This window comes from Opisthocomus hoazin, chromosome 4 (assembly GCF_030867145.1).
Source record: "Opisthocomus hoazin isolate bOpiHoa1 chromosome 4, bOpiHoa1.hap1, whole genome shotgun sequence".
In the NCBI taxonomy this organism is placed as follows: domain Eukaryota; kingdom Metazoa; phylum Chordata; class Aves; order Opisthocomiformes; family Opisthocomidae; genus Opisthocomus; species Opisthocomus hoazin.
Window position 1 is genome coordinate 74,236,194 of NC_134417.1, and position 19,864 is coordinate 74,256,057.

General features: G+C 39.8%; 1 protein-coding gene across 5 annotated transcripts in view; it reads right to left on the bottom strand.

The window, feature by feature from the left end:
* PIP4K2A (phosphatidylinositol-5-phosphate 4-kinase type 2 alpha) overlaps positions 1 to 19,864 on the bottom strand; it is a 117,773-nt gene that overhangs the window by 29,240 nt on the left and 68,669 nt on the right. For all 5 annotated transcript variants that reach the window (XM_075419515.1, XM_075419517.1, XM_075419516.1 and 2 more), the window contains one exon: positions 5,695 to 5,847. In XM_075419515.1, the coding sequence (XP_075275630.1) occupies positions 5,695 to 5,847 (153 nt within the window). The remainder of the gene's footprint in view (positions 1 to 5,694; positions 5,848 to 19,864) is intronic.

Here is a 19,864-nt window from a genome sequence, read left to right on the forward strand (position 1 = left end):
GCTTGTATTTACCATAACACTTAGAAACCTAGCTGGTTCATGTTCTAGGCCTTTTTGTCTTTAAATGTAGATAGAAGGCTGGTCCATGCATGATGGACTTCATAGTCCAGCCATAAACAACAAGATGCGTTGCAGCTTTAAGCACGGAGAAAGACATTATTCCCCGTTTGCTTAGAAGTGGTGGGCTTAGTATTTTGTTGTTTTTTTTGTGTTTGTGGTTTTTTTCTTTTTTATTTTATTTTGCAAGAGAAAATCATGCTCTCTAGTGTTCCTACTCAGTACTAAGAGCGTAAGACTCATCTGATGAGTTGACAGAAAGCGTCAGTGTTTAGACTGAAGTGTTCACCATCTGTCTGAGGTTGTGGAACTGACTGTCACTAAAAAAAAAAAGACATCATATCAGACAGGGTAAATGAATGAATGCAACACACAATTTTGGGTAGCAACTATAATTTACAATTGTCAGGACTATTATTTACAATTCAACAGTCTTAATTTAGAATTGCTATATATACTTATGTGCTGTTTCTATAGTAACTTCCTCTGACACTCATTCAAGCCTAGTTCACTTCTAGTTTTCTACACATTTCTAGTACATAGCCTTAGGCTTGGAGTTTGATTTTTTTTTTTGTTTTACTCTTGATACTTTTTTTGATTTTCAATAGTGGTAATAATACTGTAAACTGTGATACACCCAACTTGGTTACTTTTGCAAAATGCCATGTGACAGCGATACTGCAGTAGAAATGTACCCAGAAAGGAGAAAGCTAATAACTCAGCCAAACTCACCTATTTTATTTTCACTCCTAACAAGTTACTAGCTATTCTGTTTCCTGAAAACAACCTGATTTCTCTAAGGTGTACAGTCATGTCCTTTGTAACTTTGGTTAATTAAAAACCAGGCAATCTAGACATGGTATTTTTAGACTTACCAGTGTTTACAGTCTATGCACAATTCCTGCTCCTTTTGTAAATGCCTGAGTATACAGCCTGTGTAACTATAACCTCAGTTCCTCACAGCTCCAAAGAATAGACAGGCTATTTCACCTTCAGACAGATGGAGAGGAAAGACGGAAAGAATCTGATGGGTTTGTGGACTACACATCTCCACGATCTCCAGTCACTCATAAAATGACCTTTATTTCTACTTCTCAGAGGCAGTTTACATGTCTCTCTCTAACCTTCTGACAACTTCACAAAAAAAATCATCAGTACTTGGAGCTAGATTTCGGAAGTGTTCATGGGAAAACTGCCCCTGCTGTGTTTCTCTGACGACCACGCTAACTCCCAGATGCCTCATTGGTAGCTTTGTAGTTCAAATAGGTGCAAGGGCAATGACAGCTATTTTGCAGCTGCCAGGGATGAAGACTGTTCCGGTGAATGAAGAACATACCCCATCTCTCACACTTCTGACTTGACATGGTCCCCTCCCCAGTATTCTCTGTTTAAAGATAGCTGTCCTCCTGTATTTATTGTTAAGCAGTTCAAGCAGTCTTGGAAAACGTTTGATGAGGCTTGTTTTGTCCCTAAGCAAGGACAGAGGTACTTCCAAGGTCGAGAATGATTCTATCAGCTTGTTAGCCTTAATAAGGAAATGGGTGAGTAAATATTACGGTTTAAATGAAACTCATTCAGAGTTTCAACCTGGGGAAGAAACCTAGAATGAATTTGTAGAGGGGGGGGGGGAAAAAAGCCTAAGCAAGGGAGAGGACAGAGATGATCTGTCATAAATGGCATGAACTTCACTCATGTCAGAAGTAACTGGAGGATAATTACTGCCTTCTCAGGTAGATGAAAGAGGGTGCAAGATACTGAGGGTTTACATGTTACTGTTCATAACGGATAGATGATATAACTTCAGGTCCTTTGCGGGTACTTGATCTTTAAAAAGGGAGAAACAGTCTTCTAAAATTCACATGAATCACCTCCTTAGTCTTCGTGTACCTGAGAAAGGTTATTCCTCCCAGAATGATCCCTTCATTGCATAACTGGATCCAAACACGTCCGCACGCTCCCTTCCTTGGCAGGCTGAACCCTTCAAACACAGCTCTGGTCTAGGAGCAGCCTGGCACGGGGTATGATGGCAGGGCACGCCACTGGAAGTCCCAAACTAAACACAATGACACCTGGGCTGTGAAGCACACTTAGCTGGGCCAGAAATTTTCATATGTGGTGAGTGCTGCTGGTGATCAGTGAACCGAAACTGGAGAAAAACTAACAAGCAGACTTTTCCCTAAAAACCCAATATGTGATACTTTTGTGTGTAATTACAATAGCTTCTTTAACTGTAGCAACAATTACAATTAAGGAAGATACTGGGCAGTAAGGTAAATATGTAAATCAGTACAGTGAACTTGACATTTCCTCTACTGGCAGACAAAGAGTATGACAAAGTAAAATTGAACTCAAGAGAATTTGTTTTATTGACAAAGATTTCCACAGGAGTACCAGTATAGTATCTGAAAAGTCTTGTACTACTGCAAGTATGCCATCCGACAGAACCGTAAGGTTACATCCCCACCAGTAAATTGGACGGGTCTCGGACTGTCCTCTGGCATCAGTTGTAGTTGGAATGGAATCACATCCAAATTATTAAGTTCTCCTCTAAAACAGGATGCTCATATTCAACCTGATAAGCAGGAATAGTAACTGGCCTGAGTTAATACCTTGAATCTTTCCCAGAATTATTTAGCAAACAGCTAGCTGGCCCAAAGCGAAACCACAGCAGGCACCATTATGAGCTCAACTGCCAGTGGATGTTACCTGGCATCGTGTCGTTTGCTAGTAGTCTAAGGCCAATCTGTGTGGGATGACTTGGTTAACGGAATTATTAAAGCCTTTCCATCAGGAAAACCGGTTCTCTAGACTTTGTCAAGAAGGCTAAGATAACCTTCACTTGTCAGAAAACATTTTGAGAAATGGGAAGGCAAGCTGCTGTACCTAATGCTTCCAAGCATTCAATTTCCAGCAGCAACACACACCACATGGTATCAGCCGTCACCAGAGTTAGTGGGATTTAATTTAGATTTTGTTTAATTAATTAAAATGATTTTGTTCAGCACATTGCTGAAGATACTGAAATTAATTTATTTCATTAAAAAGTCCAAACTGTCTCTGTACTTGAGTTCCTCTGCATTTACAACACGTTGTAAACTGCTCTCAAGTTCTGAGACAAAGAAATACAAATTGTATCTTTATGAATCTTTTGGAGGCACCAATGAGAGCTTTCTGATATAGACGTTTTTCCAGTATAAAGTGAAATTAGATGCCTGGTACAGATAACTTTCAGATCATTATTCCTTGTACCCTAGCCTCTTATGAACCCTGATGTTTGAAAGCATTAATGAACAAAGATTCCAAACTATTAAGTTCTTTCATGTTAGCACTGTCTTCATTGACACTCGTGAAAGGAGATGACCGTTTCAAAAAGCAATATTGCTATTCAGCTGGTTTAAGTCTCAAAACCTAGATCATTAATATTAGCTTCTAATGCCAAATATGAAACAGACTAAAACTAATTCCGCTGCACTGCTTCACAGATCAAACCCTTTCAGATCAAAGCTAAAACTGTAAGTTTGTAAATGCTAACAAAAAATAACCCCCAATTACAATTAGACAATAGTTCAGAATTTCTCTTTGGTAAAATTGTACTTAAAAGACAGTCTTCTGAACGTTTCTGATAGTGACAATAGTCAACAAGGCCAAGTGCAAGGTCCTACACCTGGTTTGAGGCAATTCCCGCTATCAATAAACGCTGGGGGATGAAGGGATTGAGAGCAGTCTGCCGAGAAGGACTTGGGGATACTGCTGGATAAAAAGCTGGACATGAGCCACCAATGTGCACCTACAGCCAACTGTAGCCTGGGCTGAATCATGAGAAGCGTGGCCAGCAGGCTGAGGGAGGGGATTCTGCCCCTCTATTCCGCTCTGGTGAGACCCCACCTGGAATCCTGCGTCCAGCTCTGGAGCCCCCAGCACAAGAAAGACATGGACCGGTTGGAGCAGGTCCAGAGGAGGGCCACAAAAATGATCAGAAGGATGGAACACCTCTCCTATGAGGAAAGGCTGAGAGCGTTGGGGCTGTTCAGCCTGGAGAAGAGAAGGCTGCGCAGAGACCTTGTAGCAGCCTTTCAGTACTTAAAGAGGGCCTATAGGAAAAATGGAGAAAATGTTTTTAGCAAGGGCTGTTATGACAGGACAAGGGGTAATGGCTTTAAACTAAGGGAGGGTAGATTTAGACTAGATACAAGGAAGAAACTTTTTATCATGAGGGTGGTGAAACACTGGAACAGATTGCCCACAGAGGGGTAGTGGAGGCTCCATCCCTGGAAACATTCAAGGCCAGGTTGGACGGGGCTCTGAGCAACCTGGTCTAGTTGAAGATACCCTGGCTCGCTATAGGGGGGTTGGGCTAGGTGACTTCTAAAGTTCCCTTCCAACCCAAAGCATTCTATGATTCTATGAATATGTATCTATGTTAAAACAAACATATGGTCATCCTATGTGTTATTTAAACAAAAGAACAACATGCAAAGAAAGAAAAGAGTTCATCTCTAACTCACTGAAGGTTTCCCAAGCTACTCTGGACTTGGAGGACATTCAGAGATCTCCCTTTAACACAGAAAGAGCAGAGACAGAGACACTCAGGCAGCACCACAAAAATGGCTAGCAATACCTTCAACCCCAAGCACCCTGAAAGCATGCTCTTTTCTCCCTTCCACCTCAAAAGAAGGCTTAAAAACTGGTTTTACAAAAGTAACAGTATTAAAAAACCCCAACAGACAAAAACATTGCAAGACAAAAAAATAAATCACCTAAAAGAACAACAACAAAGTCCCAACCCCAAACGTCCTGAAGTCCTTACCCGAAATCCCAACCCATGGAAGTGGGCAGGAAGCTGGAAAGAAGGATAAGAAACCCCTCCTATTTGGTATCATATTTGAGATTATTTTTAGAGGCTTTTCTGATTTCTGCAGCTTTAGAGCTTATTCAAATAGATCTGGGGCTAAGAAAATCAGCACTGATTTTGTTAAGGCTTCTTGTATTTCCCAAGTTCTGCTCCCCCCTGTGCCATCCACACAAATTTCACACTGGCACAGTATGACAGCTATCAAGGCTGATTTGAGGGATTTCCACTGTTCACTTTTGACTTTACTGTTGTTTATGGAGATTCATATTTGCAAAACCTGATTTTGTATTGGCAGGAATTTTACATGAATTACTTCTAGTTTTTAATTTCTCACACAATACAATTTTAAAATCTTTGAAATCTGTTGCTAGTGAAACACAGAACACTCAATGATCAGATCCGGAAGAAAGAGGTCACCTGCACCATTGGACATCTCCAAGCTAGCCCAGAATAAAGTAGCTTCAAGCCTGAGAGTCCACTACCTGAAACAAAGAGCATCTTCCTAGCATCTCCTAGGCGAAGGAGCTTACGGCCTCCACGTTACCCTCTCTGTATCGTGTAGACATATCATTTTACTTAAAGCTAGCTTAGATTAAAATTTAGGAAAGTGCAGCCCTGTGAATTGCAGATATCCAATAAATTGCTCATGCAAAAGGGAAAAAGTCTGAAGTGACTCTTTTTCCACAGTTATTCATTTAAAACCTCTAGCACTCTAAAAAAGACTTATTACAGCACTATAATATTTAAGAAGAAATCCCACACCCTGATAAAAATTATTATATTACCTGATGGTATTTCTTCAGTATGTTGTGCATTTCTGCTACATCTTCACTTGTTATAGTTTTGATGACATATCTTTTGTCGTAAGACGTATGAAAGCGGGCACCACTGCGTGCTTGGGAATCATTGGCAAGGGGTGCACTTCTTGTCAATGAATTCTGTCAATTGATTTAAAACAAAAAAGCATCAAGTCAGACAAAAATATGCAACTTTTAATTAGAATAAATATAAGCCATTTACATTTATTTCTTAATCTTTTTCAATACATCTGCACCAAGCTGAATTCTGCAAGGCATGTAATCACAGACAGCATTATCTTGACAAATCACTTAAAAAATATTCTGAGAACAAAAGAATGTTTGGGGGAAGGTATTGCCCATCAGTGGTTCAAAAGTAATTCTCAATGCTGAATGAGAACTTGCTGCACTTTCTTATGCATACATTATCAGCTTTTGGGAAGAAAACATACAGTAATTAAAAATCCAAAAGAAACACTGTATTATGCCACAATAACTATAAACAGAGCACTTATCTGTAGTAACAGTACCACTTAAAAACTGAGCAGGATTTACTCTTGAGCCAATGTGATGTGGTACGTAAACAAGATCACAGGTAGATTTCTGAGTTCTAGTATCGGAACCATTCCAATGATTTCCTATCTAGTGTTAAGCAAGTAATATTGTACAGCACCTCCTTTTGTAAAATAGACCTACCTTCCCACAGACTCAAGAGGGGAAGATTAGTTAATGACTGTATAGTAGTTAGCAGAAAAACTGCTATAGATTAGTAATCATTTTCAGACCAAAGCTTGAGACTACTTGCGCTTCAACAGTAGCAAAAGAAGCCACCTACTTTTTTTCAGAAAATAAGAAGTATTCAGATTAGATCTCTTTATATTTAAAAGCAGTAAAAATAAATTAGACAAAGTATAACAACTTGCTTTTGGCTGGAAACATCCTTCTGTATCAGTAAGAGTTTACGCCAATTCTTACATGCTTGACTTACACTATTATTTTTTTTTTTTTAAATAAGTAGTAACAGCAGCAGCACAGCCATGAGAAAACACAACGATGTTCTTGCACCCCATGTGTACTTCCAAAGAATGGACCATACTCTGAAAAGGTTAAGCAAGTTAATTACAGACTGCTGGAACACTTCTATGTTTATGAAATAAAATTGCAGTACCCATTTGGTATATCCCTACCGGTAGCAGAAAACCCCATCTCCTGCTCTCATTTCTCATTGTACCATACCGCACAAACAGCTATTGCTAAATTGAAATATATTTCCTCTGCTTCCACACTCACATAGAGTAACATTGTTCCTGACGGAAGAAAAGCTGTTTTCACAGAAAGGTTTAATAAAATTTTGTATATAAATGTAAACGCGGCAGATTCCTAAATAGCAAAAATTCAGCTCCAGCAGCTACAGCATACAACATGTTTGTGTGGTTTGATAAGGGACTGTGAACTAAGTCACAAAACAGATTTACACTGGAAAAACGATGATGTTTTCAGAAAGTAATTACAAATAGGCTCAATCAGGTACCAAACCCACAAAATCTTATTTTCACAGGAGCTATATTTTATTTGGAAGTTTTACCATTGATAAATCCATTCACAAGCTCTACAGACATCGGCAGGAGCTGGACATGCAGATTCAACCCCAGTGACAGAAGGTCAGTAATTATTATAAAGTAATAACCTCAACCAAAAGATGAGGGCAACTATAGCCCCAGTTTAAGAAGGCACTTGAACACATACAATTATGTCTCCATATTTTTGAGACCCATTGACTTCAACAGGCCTTCAGCATAGTAAAATCTTTTCCTAAAGGTAGGTTGCTTTCTGAAATCAGTTTATATGAAAACATTTTCCCACAAGGTTACTTTGTTCAACAGAAATACTCAGGAGTAGCAGGAATAACAGTAAATCATCTAAAAGCACACAGTCCTACAAGGTCTTATGAGAATGAAAACCTTAATTATGACACGCAGGAGAAATAAAACTTTGTGCACTTCTCCTTGTATATTTCTAGGCTTGTGCAATGAACTAAAATCATTACTAAAGCCTATGATAAAATGTGATGTCTTTCTCCATTATCCTCTCTATTCACTGAAGAAAGAAAGGATGTGGGTGCTTCCCTAATGTTTATAAGTAAACAATTTTTCTAGAGTGATCAGAGCAGAGCTTTAGGGACAACCATTGCAGACTCAGTTCCTTCTCTGCACTGGCTTTTGGACTGCCAATTTTAACAGATGCGAGTCCTGATACGCCATCACTTTACATGAAGATATTGATAGGTATTAAAGATACTAGAGAAGGGAATTTAAGTATTACTGCAGTTTTCTTTTATCCGTTTTCAGATGTTTCCCATTCAAATTCATTTCCCACCACTCCACCACTGAAATGTTTTTACGTACTGATGAAGTCTATTCAAGAGAACAAGTATCATAAATGGAGTGAATTTTCTTAATGCTAGACTTGATATCAGTAGTCTATTAATTTTGAAATAGAATCATAAGCCGAGTTAGTTGTAGAAACCATCATCTGTAGAAACCCTCTCTGTTCTAGAGTCAGGACTTGGCTTTGTTTCTAGTGCATATATTTAATAGTTTAAGCTGAAGAACTGATAACAGAAGTTTTAAAAAAATCATGCAAATTCAGTTACCTTCATCACAAACCAGAAAAGATGATGTAACGTAATACTTAATTTTGATTTTGAAAAAAATTAAAGCATGGGTAATCATTAGTGTATGCAGTGAATTGAACTACTGCTAAGTTATTAGGCTGTAATTCAGTTAGCAATAACAAAGGGTACCGGGTAACAACTCATTATTGTTCCCAGCAGAAAAAAGGTGCACTATTCTGTGGTTAACTATTGCAATAAAGCAGTAACCACAGTTTTCTGAATGTATTTTTCCCCAGAGAACCCTAGTCTTCAAACTATAAACAATGTGGTATAAATGTTGAAAGCAGGTAACCTGGGGGGAGACCTGTTTTGCTATAAAAGCTGCAAAGAAGTGCACTTACTAGTGTGCCACTACATCTCTCAAGGAGAAGGGAAAGGGGGAAGATGGGAAGAAGGACCTGAACTAGCATTATTCTCAAAACTTCAAATACTCTTAAGGTATAATTTAACATTCTTCACCAGAAGACTTGTCAGATTTGAGTGAAATTCAGACCTGGGAGTACTCGGTATGAATGAAATACCTTGCCTAGCAATGTCTTGACTGAGATACAACCCATGGGAGATGCTTCTTCACTGGACTTTTCAGCTGCAGAAGCTCAGTTACTAATTCTGTGGCCACAAAGGCACAAAAATGACCACTTCTGACTTCAAATCTTCTGAATGCTATTCCTACAACTATCTGCTCTTTTAAATTAAATCTGTCTCCTTTTGTCTTCATAAGCACTATTTGCACAGAAGACCTCTTCTAAGTGTCAGGCCTTAAAATAATACAGTTCTTCCTGCTTTCCAGCAACCTCCTGTCACCCCATCGTTAACCAGGAATATCTAGTATATGGGTATATTTATGTAGCAACCCATCAAAACAAACTTATTCAGATTCCCCCCCCCCCGTGACGAATACGATGTGGGTGGGAACATGGTGACAAATGATGAGGAAAAGGCTGAGGTACTAAATGCCTTCTTTGCCTTAGTTTTTAACAGTAAGACCAGTGGATCTGCAGGTACACAGCCCCCTGAGCTGATAGATGGGGACAGGGAGCAGAATGAAGCCCCCTTAATCCTAGGGAAAATATTTAGCGTCCTGCTACACCACCTACACACACACAAGTCTATGGCGTCAGAAGACATCCAACCACGGGTACTGAGGGAGCAGGTGGAAGTGCTCACCAAGCCACTTTCCATCATCAATCAGCAGTCCTGGCTAACTGGGGAGGTCCCAGTTGACTGTAGGTTAGCAAATGTGATGCCCATCTACAAGAAGGGCCGGAAGGAGGATCTGGGGAACTACAGGCCTGCCAGTCTGACCTCAGTGGGTGTCAGGGAAGGTTATGGAGCAGATCATCCCGAGTGCCATCACACAGCATGTACAGGACAACCAGGTAATCAGGCCCAGTCAGCACGGTTTTATGAAAGGCAGGTCCTGTTTGACTAGCCTGATCTCCTTCTATGACAAGACGACTCAGTGGATGAGGGAAAGGCTGTGGATGTTGTCTACCTAGAACCTAATAAAGCCTTTGACACTGTTTCTCACAGCATCCTCCTGGAGAAACTGGCTCCTTATGGCCTGGACAGGCATACACTTTGCTGGGTAAAAACCTGGCTGGATAGCCAGGCCCAAAGAGCAGTGATGAATGGAGTTAAATCCAGCTGGCAGCTGATCACAGGTGGTGTTCCCCATGGCTCAGTACTGGGGCCAGTTCTGTTTAAAATCTCTATCAATGATCTGGATGAAGGATCGAGTGCTCCCTCAGTAAGTTTGCAGATGACACCAAGTTGGGCGGCAGTGTTGATCTGTCTGCTCGAGGGTAGGCAGGCTCTGCAGAGGGATCTGGACAGGCTGGATCGATGGGCCGAGACCAACTGTATGAGGTTCAACAAGGCCAAGTGCCAGGTCCTGCACTTTGGTCACAACAACCCCATGCAACGCTGCAGGCTTGGGGAAGAGTGGCTGGAGAGCTGCCCGGGGGAAAGGACCTGGGGGTACTGGTCAGCAGCCAGCTGAACATGAGCCAGCAGTGTGCCCAGGCCAACGGCATCCTGGCTTGTGTCAGGAATAGTGTGGCCAGCAGGAGCAGGGAAGTGATTGTCCCCCTGTACTCGGCATTGGTGAGGCCGCACCTTGAATACTGTGTTCAGTTTTGGGCCCCTCACTGCAAGAAGGACATTGAGGTGCTGGAGCACGTCCAGAGAAGGGCAATGAGGCTGGTGAGGGGTCTGGAGAACAAGTCTTATGAGGAGTGGCTGAGGGAACTGGGGTTGTTTACTCTGTAGAAAAGGAGGCTGAGGGGAGACTTTTTTTCCTCTCTCTACAACTACCTGAAAGGAGGTTGTAGCGAGGTGTGGGTTGGTCTGTTCTCCCAATTAACAAGTGACAGGACAAGAGAAAATGGCCTCAAGTTGTACCAGGAGAGGTTTAGATTAGATATTACAAAGAATTTCTTCACAGAAAGGGTTGTCAAGCATTGGAACGGGCTGCCCAGGGAAATGATGGAGTCACCATCCCTGGAGGTACTTAAAAGGTGTATAGATGCAGTGCTTAGGGACATAGTTATAGTGGTGGACTTCGCAGTGTTAAGATCATCAAGTCCAACCGTAGACCTAAAAGTCCTTTCCAACCAAAATGATCCTATGATACTTGATGCATTTAAAAATATGGACAGAATAAGCAATCAGAAATTCTGACTTAAAGAAATAACAGCTATCATACTAAGAGAACGAATCAACTAGTACTTGTTTTATCATCCTTCTTTCATTACAATTCAGGCTAGACAGAAAAAATACAGAAACTAGTCAGATACAAACAGCAATTAATAAATTTAGTCATATTTTAAATTAACTGGAGCCAACCTCGTAAAGTCACTGACTTCTTACTGTTTTTTCCAGCTATAGCTTTTTTCCTAATGGAAATGAATTCTGCCTGATTGCTAACTATAATGACAAGTTAATTTGCAAATACAATTATACCAAAAATGTTGCTATCAAGAGAGTATAATGCATCTGTAGATAATTATTTAGCACATGCTTTACTGTTTCTTAATGCTTTAATGGGTTAGAAATGGTGATGCATTTATTTTTTAGTAGGTGGCTATTTTATTATTAGTTATCTATATCAAGCTTAATTAAGAATGCACACAGCTATCATTTTACCACATGCATATTAATTTGTTAGAATAAACCAACCAACTTTATGCTAAGCAGCACCTTCCCATACATGCAGATAACCCAAATGCCCTCTCTACAATACTCTGACTCTAGTAACAAATTAGAGTTTAAGATCAGATGTTTAAACATTAAACACGTTTAAGATAGAAACAGCCTCTAATTAAACAACCTCTTTGACACTTTATTTTTACTAACTCTCCACTCCTGTGATAACTTTCTCAATATAATGCTCTTTTCAGATACAGAATGTAGTTCCTTTGAACTATGAAAGAAGGTGGAACATGGAGGATATTGCTGCATTACTATTTGCTGTATTTTCTTTTGATACTTGCATAAATTTATTTAATAAGTATGGTTTAAAAAGCTGAAAAATATCTAATTATATCATACTGTGGTCATTACTAGTCACTGCATTACCACTTTCTTGTGCTGATAAATGCATGGCTGAATTTTGTCTGTGGATGATTTTATTTGTAATGGTTAACTCTCACTGCAGTGAACAGGGAAAAGTTCAAATTCCTTCTAAATAAAGCTTGCAGCTACCATGCAAAATACCTTACCTCTCCATTATACTAGTTATATCTGAATATAGTTTAGAAATCATTCTTCAATAAAATACATATACCATTGCCTGATCATGACAACGATGAATCTTTAAGCAAAGAAATGACAAGAATTGGCCTGCACTGGTAAGCCACCAATAGCAAGTAAGATCGAGGAACAGCTTCACTGAGAGGATCAAACTACAAGAGTTTAGGGGCTTTAATGAGGAAACAATACAGCTATTTAAAACCACTACGATCCTTCCCTGTCGATGTTGGTGAAGCTAACTGAAGTTACATGTTTGACCCAGACTGATAAACAGAAATTGAAGCATTCTGTGCCCCATTCAACCCTGCCAAATGCTAACAAATTAATAATACATATTTTAGAAGTGAAGAGATTCTTTGCTGGAAAACATTTCCCTTGTAAGTTAAGACACAAAATGGCCACGAAGGTCCTGCACTTACGCCACTCTGAAGGACAGCCACTAGTAAACCTGTAACTGGTAAGAAATCCCAGACAAAAATACCAGTACCACCACATGTGATATCCAATGTGTACTTTACACCACAAAGACTGTGGAAAGTTTGTGGGGCTTTCTCTTTTAAAACAAGACTTTAGACATATCTTGACAAGTAAAAAAGGTTGACTTATTTTGGGGTTATCTAATCCAAGTTTTTAAGTCCATCATCTTTATGTCAATACAGACAACAATACAAAAGTTATGTAGTAGTTATCATCAGACAGACTGAAAACGTGCATTTATTTGAATCATACTGCTCTGTAGTTCAGACTGCTACCGGACGCACTGTATAGACTTGTCTCTTACTGTCAAATGCAGTTTTGCAAGGCAGTACATGGTAAAACACTCCTGTGATCCAGATGACTTTTGCCAGAACACACAGATAAATTTCAGTGATGATTTGTATGAAAAGTGAGTAAAATAAATTGTACTACAGACATCTCTGCACAAATGCCTTGGAGGAAAAGCTGATTGAAGCTGGCTAAAGGCAGCAGCATAGGGCTTTTGCTCTGCTTCCTTGTTCAGCACTAAATTCAGCTAAGTGCGACCCATCGCCCTCCCCAGCGACAATATCTCCTTCTTAGGTGAGGGATCTATAGGGGACTGGGAAGGAAATAAAGAATGAAACTCAAGCAGCTCCCTTTTCTAAAAGGAAAATATAAGCGCAGTTGAGCGAGGGGGAAAGGAGAGACAGAGATAGATCATGGCAAGTACCAGATAGAATTCCCTCTGGCCTGCTTCTTAATTAGGGGAAGACTAAGTGGAATATGAACAGATGGGAAATGAGCCACTCCTCACTTAGCACAGATCTATGAGCCACAAAGCCAGAACAGGGAGGACATACTTCAGATATAGACAAAAAAATGCCCGCCTCTTACCCTCCAAAAGATACAGGTTTGATGATCTAACAACCCTTTACCATCACTTACTGCTACTACACAGCACTTCCATACTGTGTCAGGAACCAGTGGGGCACACGTCTAGCTGTGCAACGCTGCAGCATTGGTCATCGTGTCTCAAAAAATCACCTGCTTATACTATAGCATTAGTAAGCACAAAACTCATAGAAAAGAGGGTCACTGTGCCCTGCCTCCTTCAGATTTTCCCAGCCTTCTCCCACCACGGTGTGCCTGGGTCCTCTGGCACAATCAAAACATCTGTCAGCCACACATACCCTGATCCACTTAACAGCTTCACTTAGCAACTCACTGCAAGTCTCCTGCTCCGAGTGTGCGTGTTCTGCCAATTCCCCACTCGCTTCTCATTTGTGAAGTTTTAATCTTGTGCCTGCTGTTTTTTTGGTCTCAGGAGAAAGAAAAGGTTTTGTACTTTTGAAGTGTGAATACTTTTATGAGGTCATTTAAAGACTATGCTAAATTACTTGTGTAATTACTTATACAACTGAAGACACATTTAACCTGCCAAGCTCAGAGACCAGATGAATTTCTTTCACATACTTTCCCTTCTCTCCCAAAGTTTCCCTCTGAGAAATCACTGGCTGGAAGTCTCACTGCCCTTACACAAATCAATATTAAAAATATCACCTATATTGCACTGAGTAGCAGGCAACCAGAAATACTCAGCGCCGAGAGGCTACAAACCACAAAGAATTTGCCCCATACCACAGAACTAATTTCTGATAAAATACTCAAAATACAGCTTTAAATATAAATGGGTAAAAGCTAGACCACTTACTAGTCTTTCATTTCCCAAAGAGACTTGATACAAAAAGTTAATCAGCACACCTAAACTACATGTCATCATTTCACCCAAGAACACCATATTCTTTAGCAAATTAACTGGAAGGTTATTTAGTTTTACTACAGACCAACTCTCTTCCCTCAGCGTCTCTTTCCCAAACTCTCAGCAATATGTGCATCCTACAGTAAATACTTATTTGGTAAGGAAAAAGGTTTTTTCTACAGGTGCAAAAACCTGGACTTGATCCACAATTCTTTGAAGTTCCCAAGAGCTCTTCTGGAGCCTTCAACAGAACTTCATGAACTAGAATCCAACACAACCGCTACCCATCTGAAACAATCTCATTTCACCCAGCTATTCCTAAACTGAACTCCAATCTCTGCTTTTGGACACAGTACAACTTCCAGACAGGCAGTCTTGATTCTTCCAACTTCAAAAGACCAAGATGCACCACTGTAGTTTTTCTAGTATTTAATAATTCATGTTGCTGGAAAGTTGTTTTGAATTTGAATGATTTCCTTTTCCAGCCATTCCTGTGTATTGTTTCCTAAAGCATCTAGCATTGTTTTTCTGCAAGGATACTCACGTTATTACTAACTTCTCAGTTCTAATTTTTGCAAGTGTGCAGGTCAAACTCTGCCACTCCCACCACAAGGCATTCTCTATGTCCTTAAATTCCTTTGACACCATTTTCCTGTATTTTTTCTACATCCAAATTTTCAACATCCTTTTTTAAGATGACTACTACCAAAACTATATACAGTATTAGCTTCAGGTATAAAACAAACAGATGTTAAAAAAAGTTAGAGCTCTTTCTGGTCTTATTTTATACCTTCTAATTTATCTACCCAAGAGTGCAGTTACTCCTCCTAGTCAGGAGCTTACACTAGTGCTAAATTCTTGTCCTCTTTGACCTCTTATCCCTTCTCAGAGCTACTACCTCCCTGAACGTAGCCTTCACCTCGGTAGTTCTGCACTCCTATCTATCCATGTAACTATTCATCTGACCATATTAATATAAGACATCTCATTTGGACAGGCTCAGAATGCCAGGCAATCAAAGTGGGTTTTGTACAAATTCCTCGGCTTTGTCCCACTTTGCCATTTGGATGGAGTGTGCCTCTTCTGCAAGTTTTCACTACATGAAATGTCAATTGTTCATTGACAATTATATTCTGATTGTTGTCATTTAATAATCTATTATTTACATTTTTTTTATAAAGTCCCACAATAATCGGCATTTAAAAAACCCCAAAGTCACAAAATATCAAGCCAACTACTTTGTAAGAGGCATCCTCAAGAGTCCTCAGAAGCCAGCTAAAACACCACCTAACGCTTTATCCTTTGGAAGTCTATTTTTACCTTGCACATTGGTCAATAAAAATAGCAGCCTATTGTAAGTAAGTACCAGTAATAACATTATTGATAACGCTAGTTATACCAACACCAGACACCAAAACAAGTAAACTGATTTCCAGAGAGACTTTGGTTGTTTCTAAGAGCAACAAGTTAAGCTGTTTGGAGCTATTTTTTCCAACTGAAACCATTTTTGTGAGGAAAACACATGGAGCAGAGCCACTGAAGTACAGGAAAAGCTTGTGCCCCCGCTCCCAACATAATTGCAAGCTATATTTATAACTGGCAAAGTATTGCCCTCCTCTTCAAAGACAAACTGCTGGTGAGGCTCTTCCTCCTCTGCCCACTTCTCTTAAAATGTTCACAGCACGGATATTTATCTCCACAGTGGGAGGCCAAGGATTAGCCACAGCCTCCAAGGGGCTGGAGAGATTTGAAGGTCAATTTAATTAGCTCTTTCTAATCTCTTACACATCTAACATATATGTCATTGTTTTCTAACTGCTACTTTAGCAGACAAGATATTTTAGAAACTTTGAACATGTGAACCATGTGTTGGATGTAATACAAGTACTTCATGTAACTAACCTAAAAAGGAAGCCTAATAAAAATTGTCACCGAGTCAGAGCTTTTCCGGCAAAAGAAAGAAAAAGGGTAATAGGAAAAATCTGGTGATAAAGCATGGAGAGCTTTAGAAGAACAGTAATCTTTCAAACTGACTGGCTTAACAGCTTCTCATTGATTTAAATCTTTCCCATTTTGTGACGTCTGGACAAAGACAAACAATGGTTTCTGGTACTGTGATCTCATCTGAAAGTCGTGGAATGCTAAAATGAGCTTCACAAGCCCAACGTACCCTAAAGACAAATCAGTTCACATCCCAGGCTATTTAAGAGTGCCTCTGAGCAAGCTTTGCATGAACAAATAGGCAAAAACAAGTGGACAGATGATGCTCTGTGATGACTGAAATCATAGGTCAGTGGAAAAGCCTGGCGGTGGTTCATAGCTGTTAGAGAATTACATACGCACAGTCTGGTTGCTCTTCTCTGACAGCAGATACAGTGGTGCCGCCTGGCCCATGCATAGCTCCTCCCAGAGACAAGCTTGCAGCTCCCCCCAACCTCTTTTACTTTTTACAAGACCTCAGGAATGATGGATATGGATGAATTAGACCTGGATTACTGATCAAGAAGTGTATCAGAGAGACACAGTGTCATACAGCTGGACACAGATGCCCCAAGTTTTTTTGCTGTAATTTGAAACAAGCAGCCCACTTCTGGGAAGGTGTCCAGGACAGTGTTTTGGCAGTGATTTCTAGAGAGAAGAAAGGCAAAGGGCTAGCAGAGATGTCTGGTTTTGTCACACAAGGACGGGTAGCGAAGACTTTCAGCTTTACTTTGTACACTTGCACCGTGCATTCTACCATTGCCATTGAGCAGGTTCATGCCTGGAAGCACTGATGAGGAAACATGATCGGGAAACACTGATCTCAGACACTGACACGTGTTTAAGAAGCCTGGCATGTAGCAAAGCGTACCTGACCAGTAACACACATTACAAGCACATTCCGTGGTATGACCTCCCCTTTCCTTTAGCAGCTGTATGGACAATATTGCACGATGATTTCTTGCCAGCTCCAAAGCAGGGCTCTCAAAAGACCAATGGTTAATGCCATGGGACCTCCAAAAGTCGAAAACAGAATACCACTGGTCCTGTGGTGCACTTATCAGAAATATCGAGTCCCTTCTATGATCTGGTCAAGATGCAGATGTACAGACTCTGAACACCTATGAAAATTTATAAGCAAATTGTATGGAGGGAGTGATTACTGTGGTGAGAGACATGAAAAAGTTTGACAGAGAAAGGTGGAACACCAACTTTTTCTTTTTTGCATGGAGCTATTCTTCCAGTAGAAAGGTTATGGGTTCTTTGACCTGGTTGAATGAGAGTTTAACGAATAAAACATATGATTCTTTCCTAAATTAAGTCATCCTACTGAGACTGTAGGTCTAGATTTGGAGCTGGCAGCTTAAGGCATGCACTTGTTTTGGAAAGAGTTCGGGCTCTTTCTGGGGGCCTTTCCCCTTTGGCCCTACAAAGCTTGGCATGATGCCTCCCTTTCAGCGGCTGTCTCCACAAGAGCTCAGGGAGTGCCTATCAGCTCATTGTTTTGATGTTGCCAGCATACGCTAAATTACTTTTTTCTAGTTTTAATACCCAGTTGTGAATGACAGTTTAAGCAAGGAACTGCTGAAAGCAAGGCAAATTGTTTTCTTTAGGGAAAACTAAGAGAAACCAGAAGGTAAAAAATTTCTGTTGCCATACATATTAAGGTTAAGATCCACAGTAACTAAAATCTTCGTTGGGCTCACACTTAATGCACCAAATCCGAGAGCATAATATTCAGACTGTAAACTTCATATTTACATGTGGGAAGGATCACACATGCCCCAGTTTTTGTCAGTACAGCTGGCTCAACACCTTATTGCCACTACTGTCTATTCCCACATCAAACAAGATGTCAGCAGTTCTGAACATCTTGGTGCCAACGTCCATTTGGGATCCACAAACTGTATACGCTGCTAGAGGAACCTCATCTGACACATGAGCTCAAGAACTTTTCATGCACTGACAGATTGACCATGCTAAAATGACCAGCACAGGATTTTTCTTTTCAAGACAGTTCTTGCTTCCAGGGTTTTTTAATGCATTTTATTAATCATTCAGTGAAAAGATCGTGTCTTAGGAAGAAGATCCAACTCCTGACATAGTTGTTGCTGACCTTGTTGTCTGTAGAGTTTGATGCTAGAGGTCGCTTGTTCCTTCCCAAACCAAGGGCCAATAAACAGAGGCATGAATTTCAGTGCAGAAGCACCAGTAGAGCGCTCTGATCAGTATTTGTTTGTCTGAAGAAACATACAATCTTACATTGTAAAATAGTTTTAAAGCTCTTAGTATGACATCTTAGGATTGGGTAAGTCACACAAAAGGAGCAAAAAGTTTCCACAGGTTGACAAGAATTTTGAAGTTTAGATACCTAAGAAAATGATATTAAAGGCCAACTTCTGAAAAATGAACATAGAATTTGCATTATTTTCCTGATGCCATATTAGACTCTGGACTATTATAGCAAGCTGCAAGAGATACTGAAATGTAAGGAGACACCCATACCAGGAGATGTGAAAGCTACTGAGTTCATATGGTTTGTTATTATGGAAATTGCTTAAAAGCAGGAATTCTTGATTTTCATTTTAGATTTCAATCTTTCATATGGAAAAATGCATATAGAGAAAAAAATAAGCATCTCAAAATTAAAAAGAACTTACAGACCACCTGTTAAAAGTTCTTTATGAATGCTTTGTCCTGTACAGAGAACCTCTGCAAACTGCACCTGTGGATGGGTCAAGTCAGACCTGAGCATGTGTCCTATTACACCAAGTACTAAAACCTTCAGGGAAATCGGTCGTGCTCTCCCCCATCCCCAGCAGAGTTTACTGGGGCCATTGAGCTAGCTGCTTGCTTGTTAATCTCTCATAATTTTGCAGTTTACTGAAGCTAGTCCTATAATTGTTCTGACAGAATGGTGTTCTTTGATTTTGTAAGATAAGAAACAATGTCAACCAAGCTGAAAAGAAACTCCAAAATTACAATAGTTACTCCATACATGTCTGGAACAAAGAGGCCTTTCTGTGGAATAACCTTTGCAAAACCAATGTCTAAAGATGAGATGGAACACAGAAATTAAAAATTAATTTAGGACTGTAGTGAGGGATCAACTTTACGACATCTGTTTTCTAATAATTTTTTTTATTTTTTTTGCTAACAACAGTTAATGCTCTCAAGTATTTTCCTGTCAATGTTAGGAGGATCTTGAGAGTTAAGGATTCCTTTTTAATGAAATAAGACGACACTAACAAAAATATAAGATCAAGATAATTTACTCTATCAAGGCAAAATCTATCATTAAAGCATCATTTAATGCTCTGGCATGTGGAATTACGTCAACACTTTAAAAAATTATCTTCAATCTGAGATCCATATGTGCTTACTTGTAACATCCAGCAGTACAAAGCAAAACAATATCTCTTTCCCTTTGATAATTAATAGTCTACATAAGTGGTTAAAATGGTTTTAAAGTTTTTCCATTATTCAAATACAATTTTGATTCATACAGACTAATCATCACTTGTGTTCCTTTT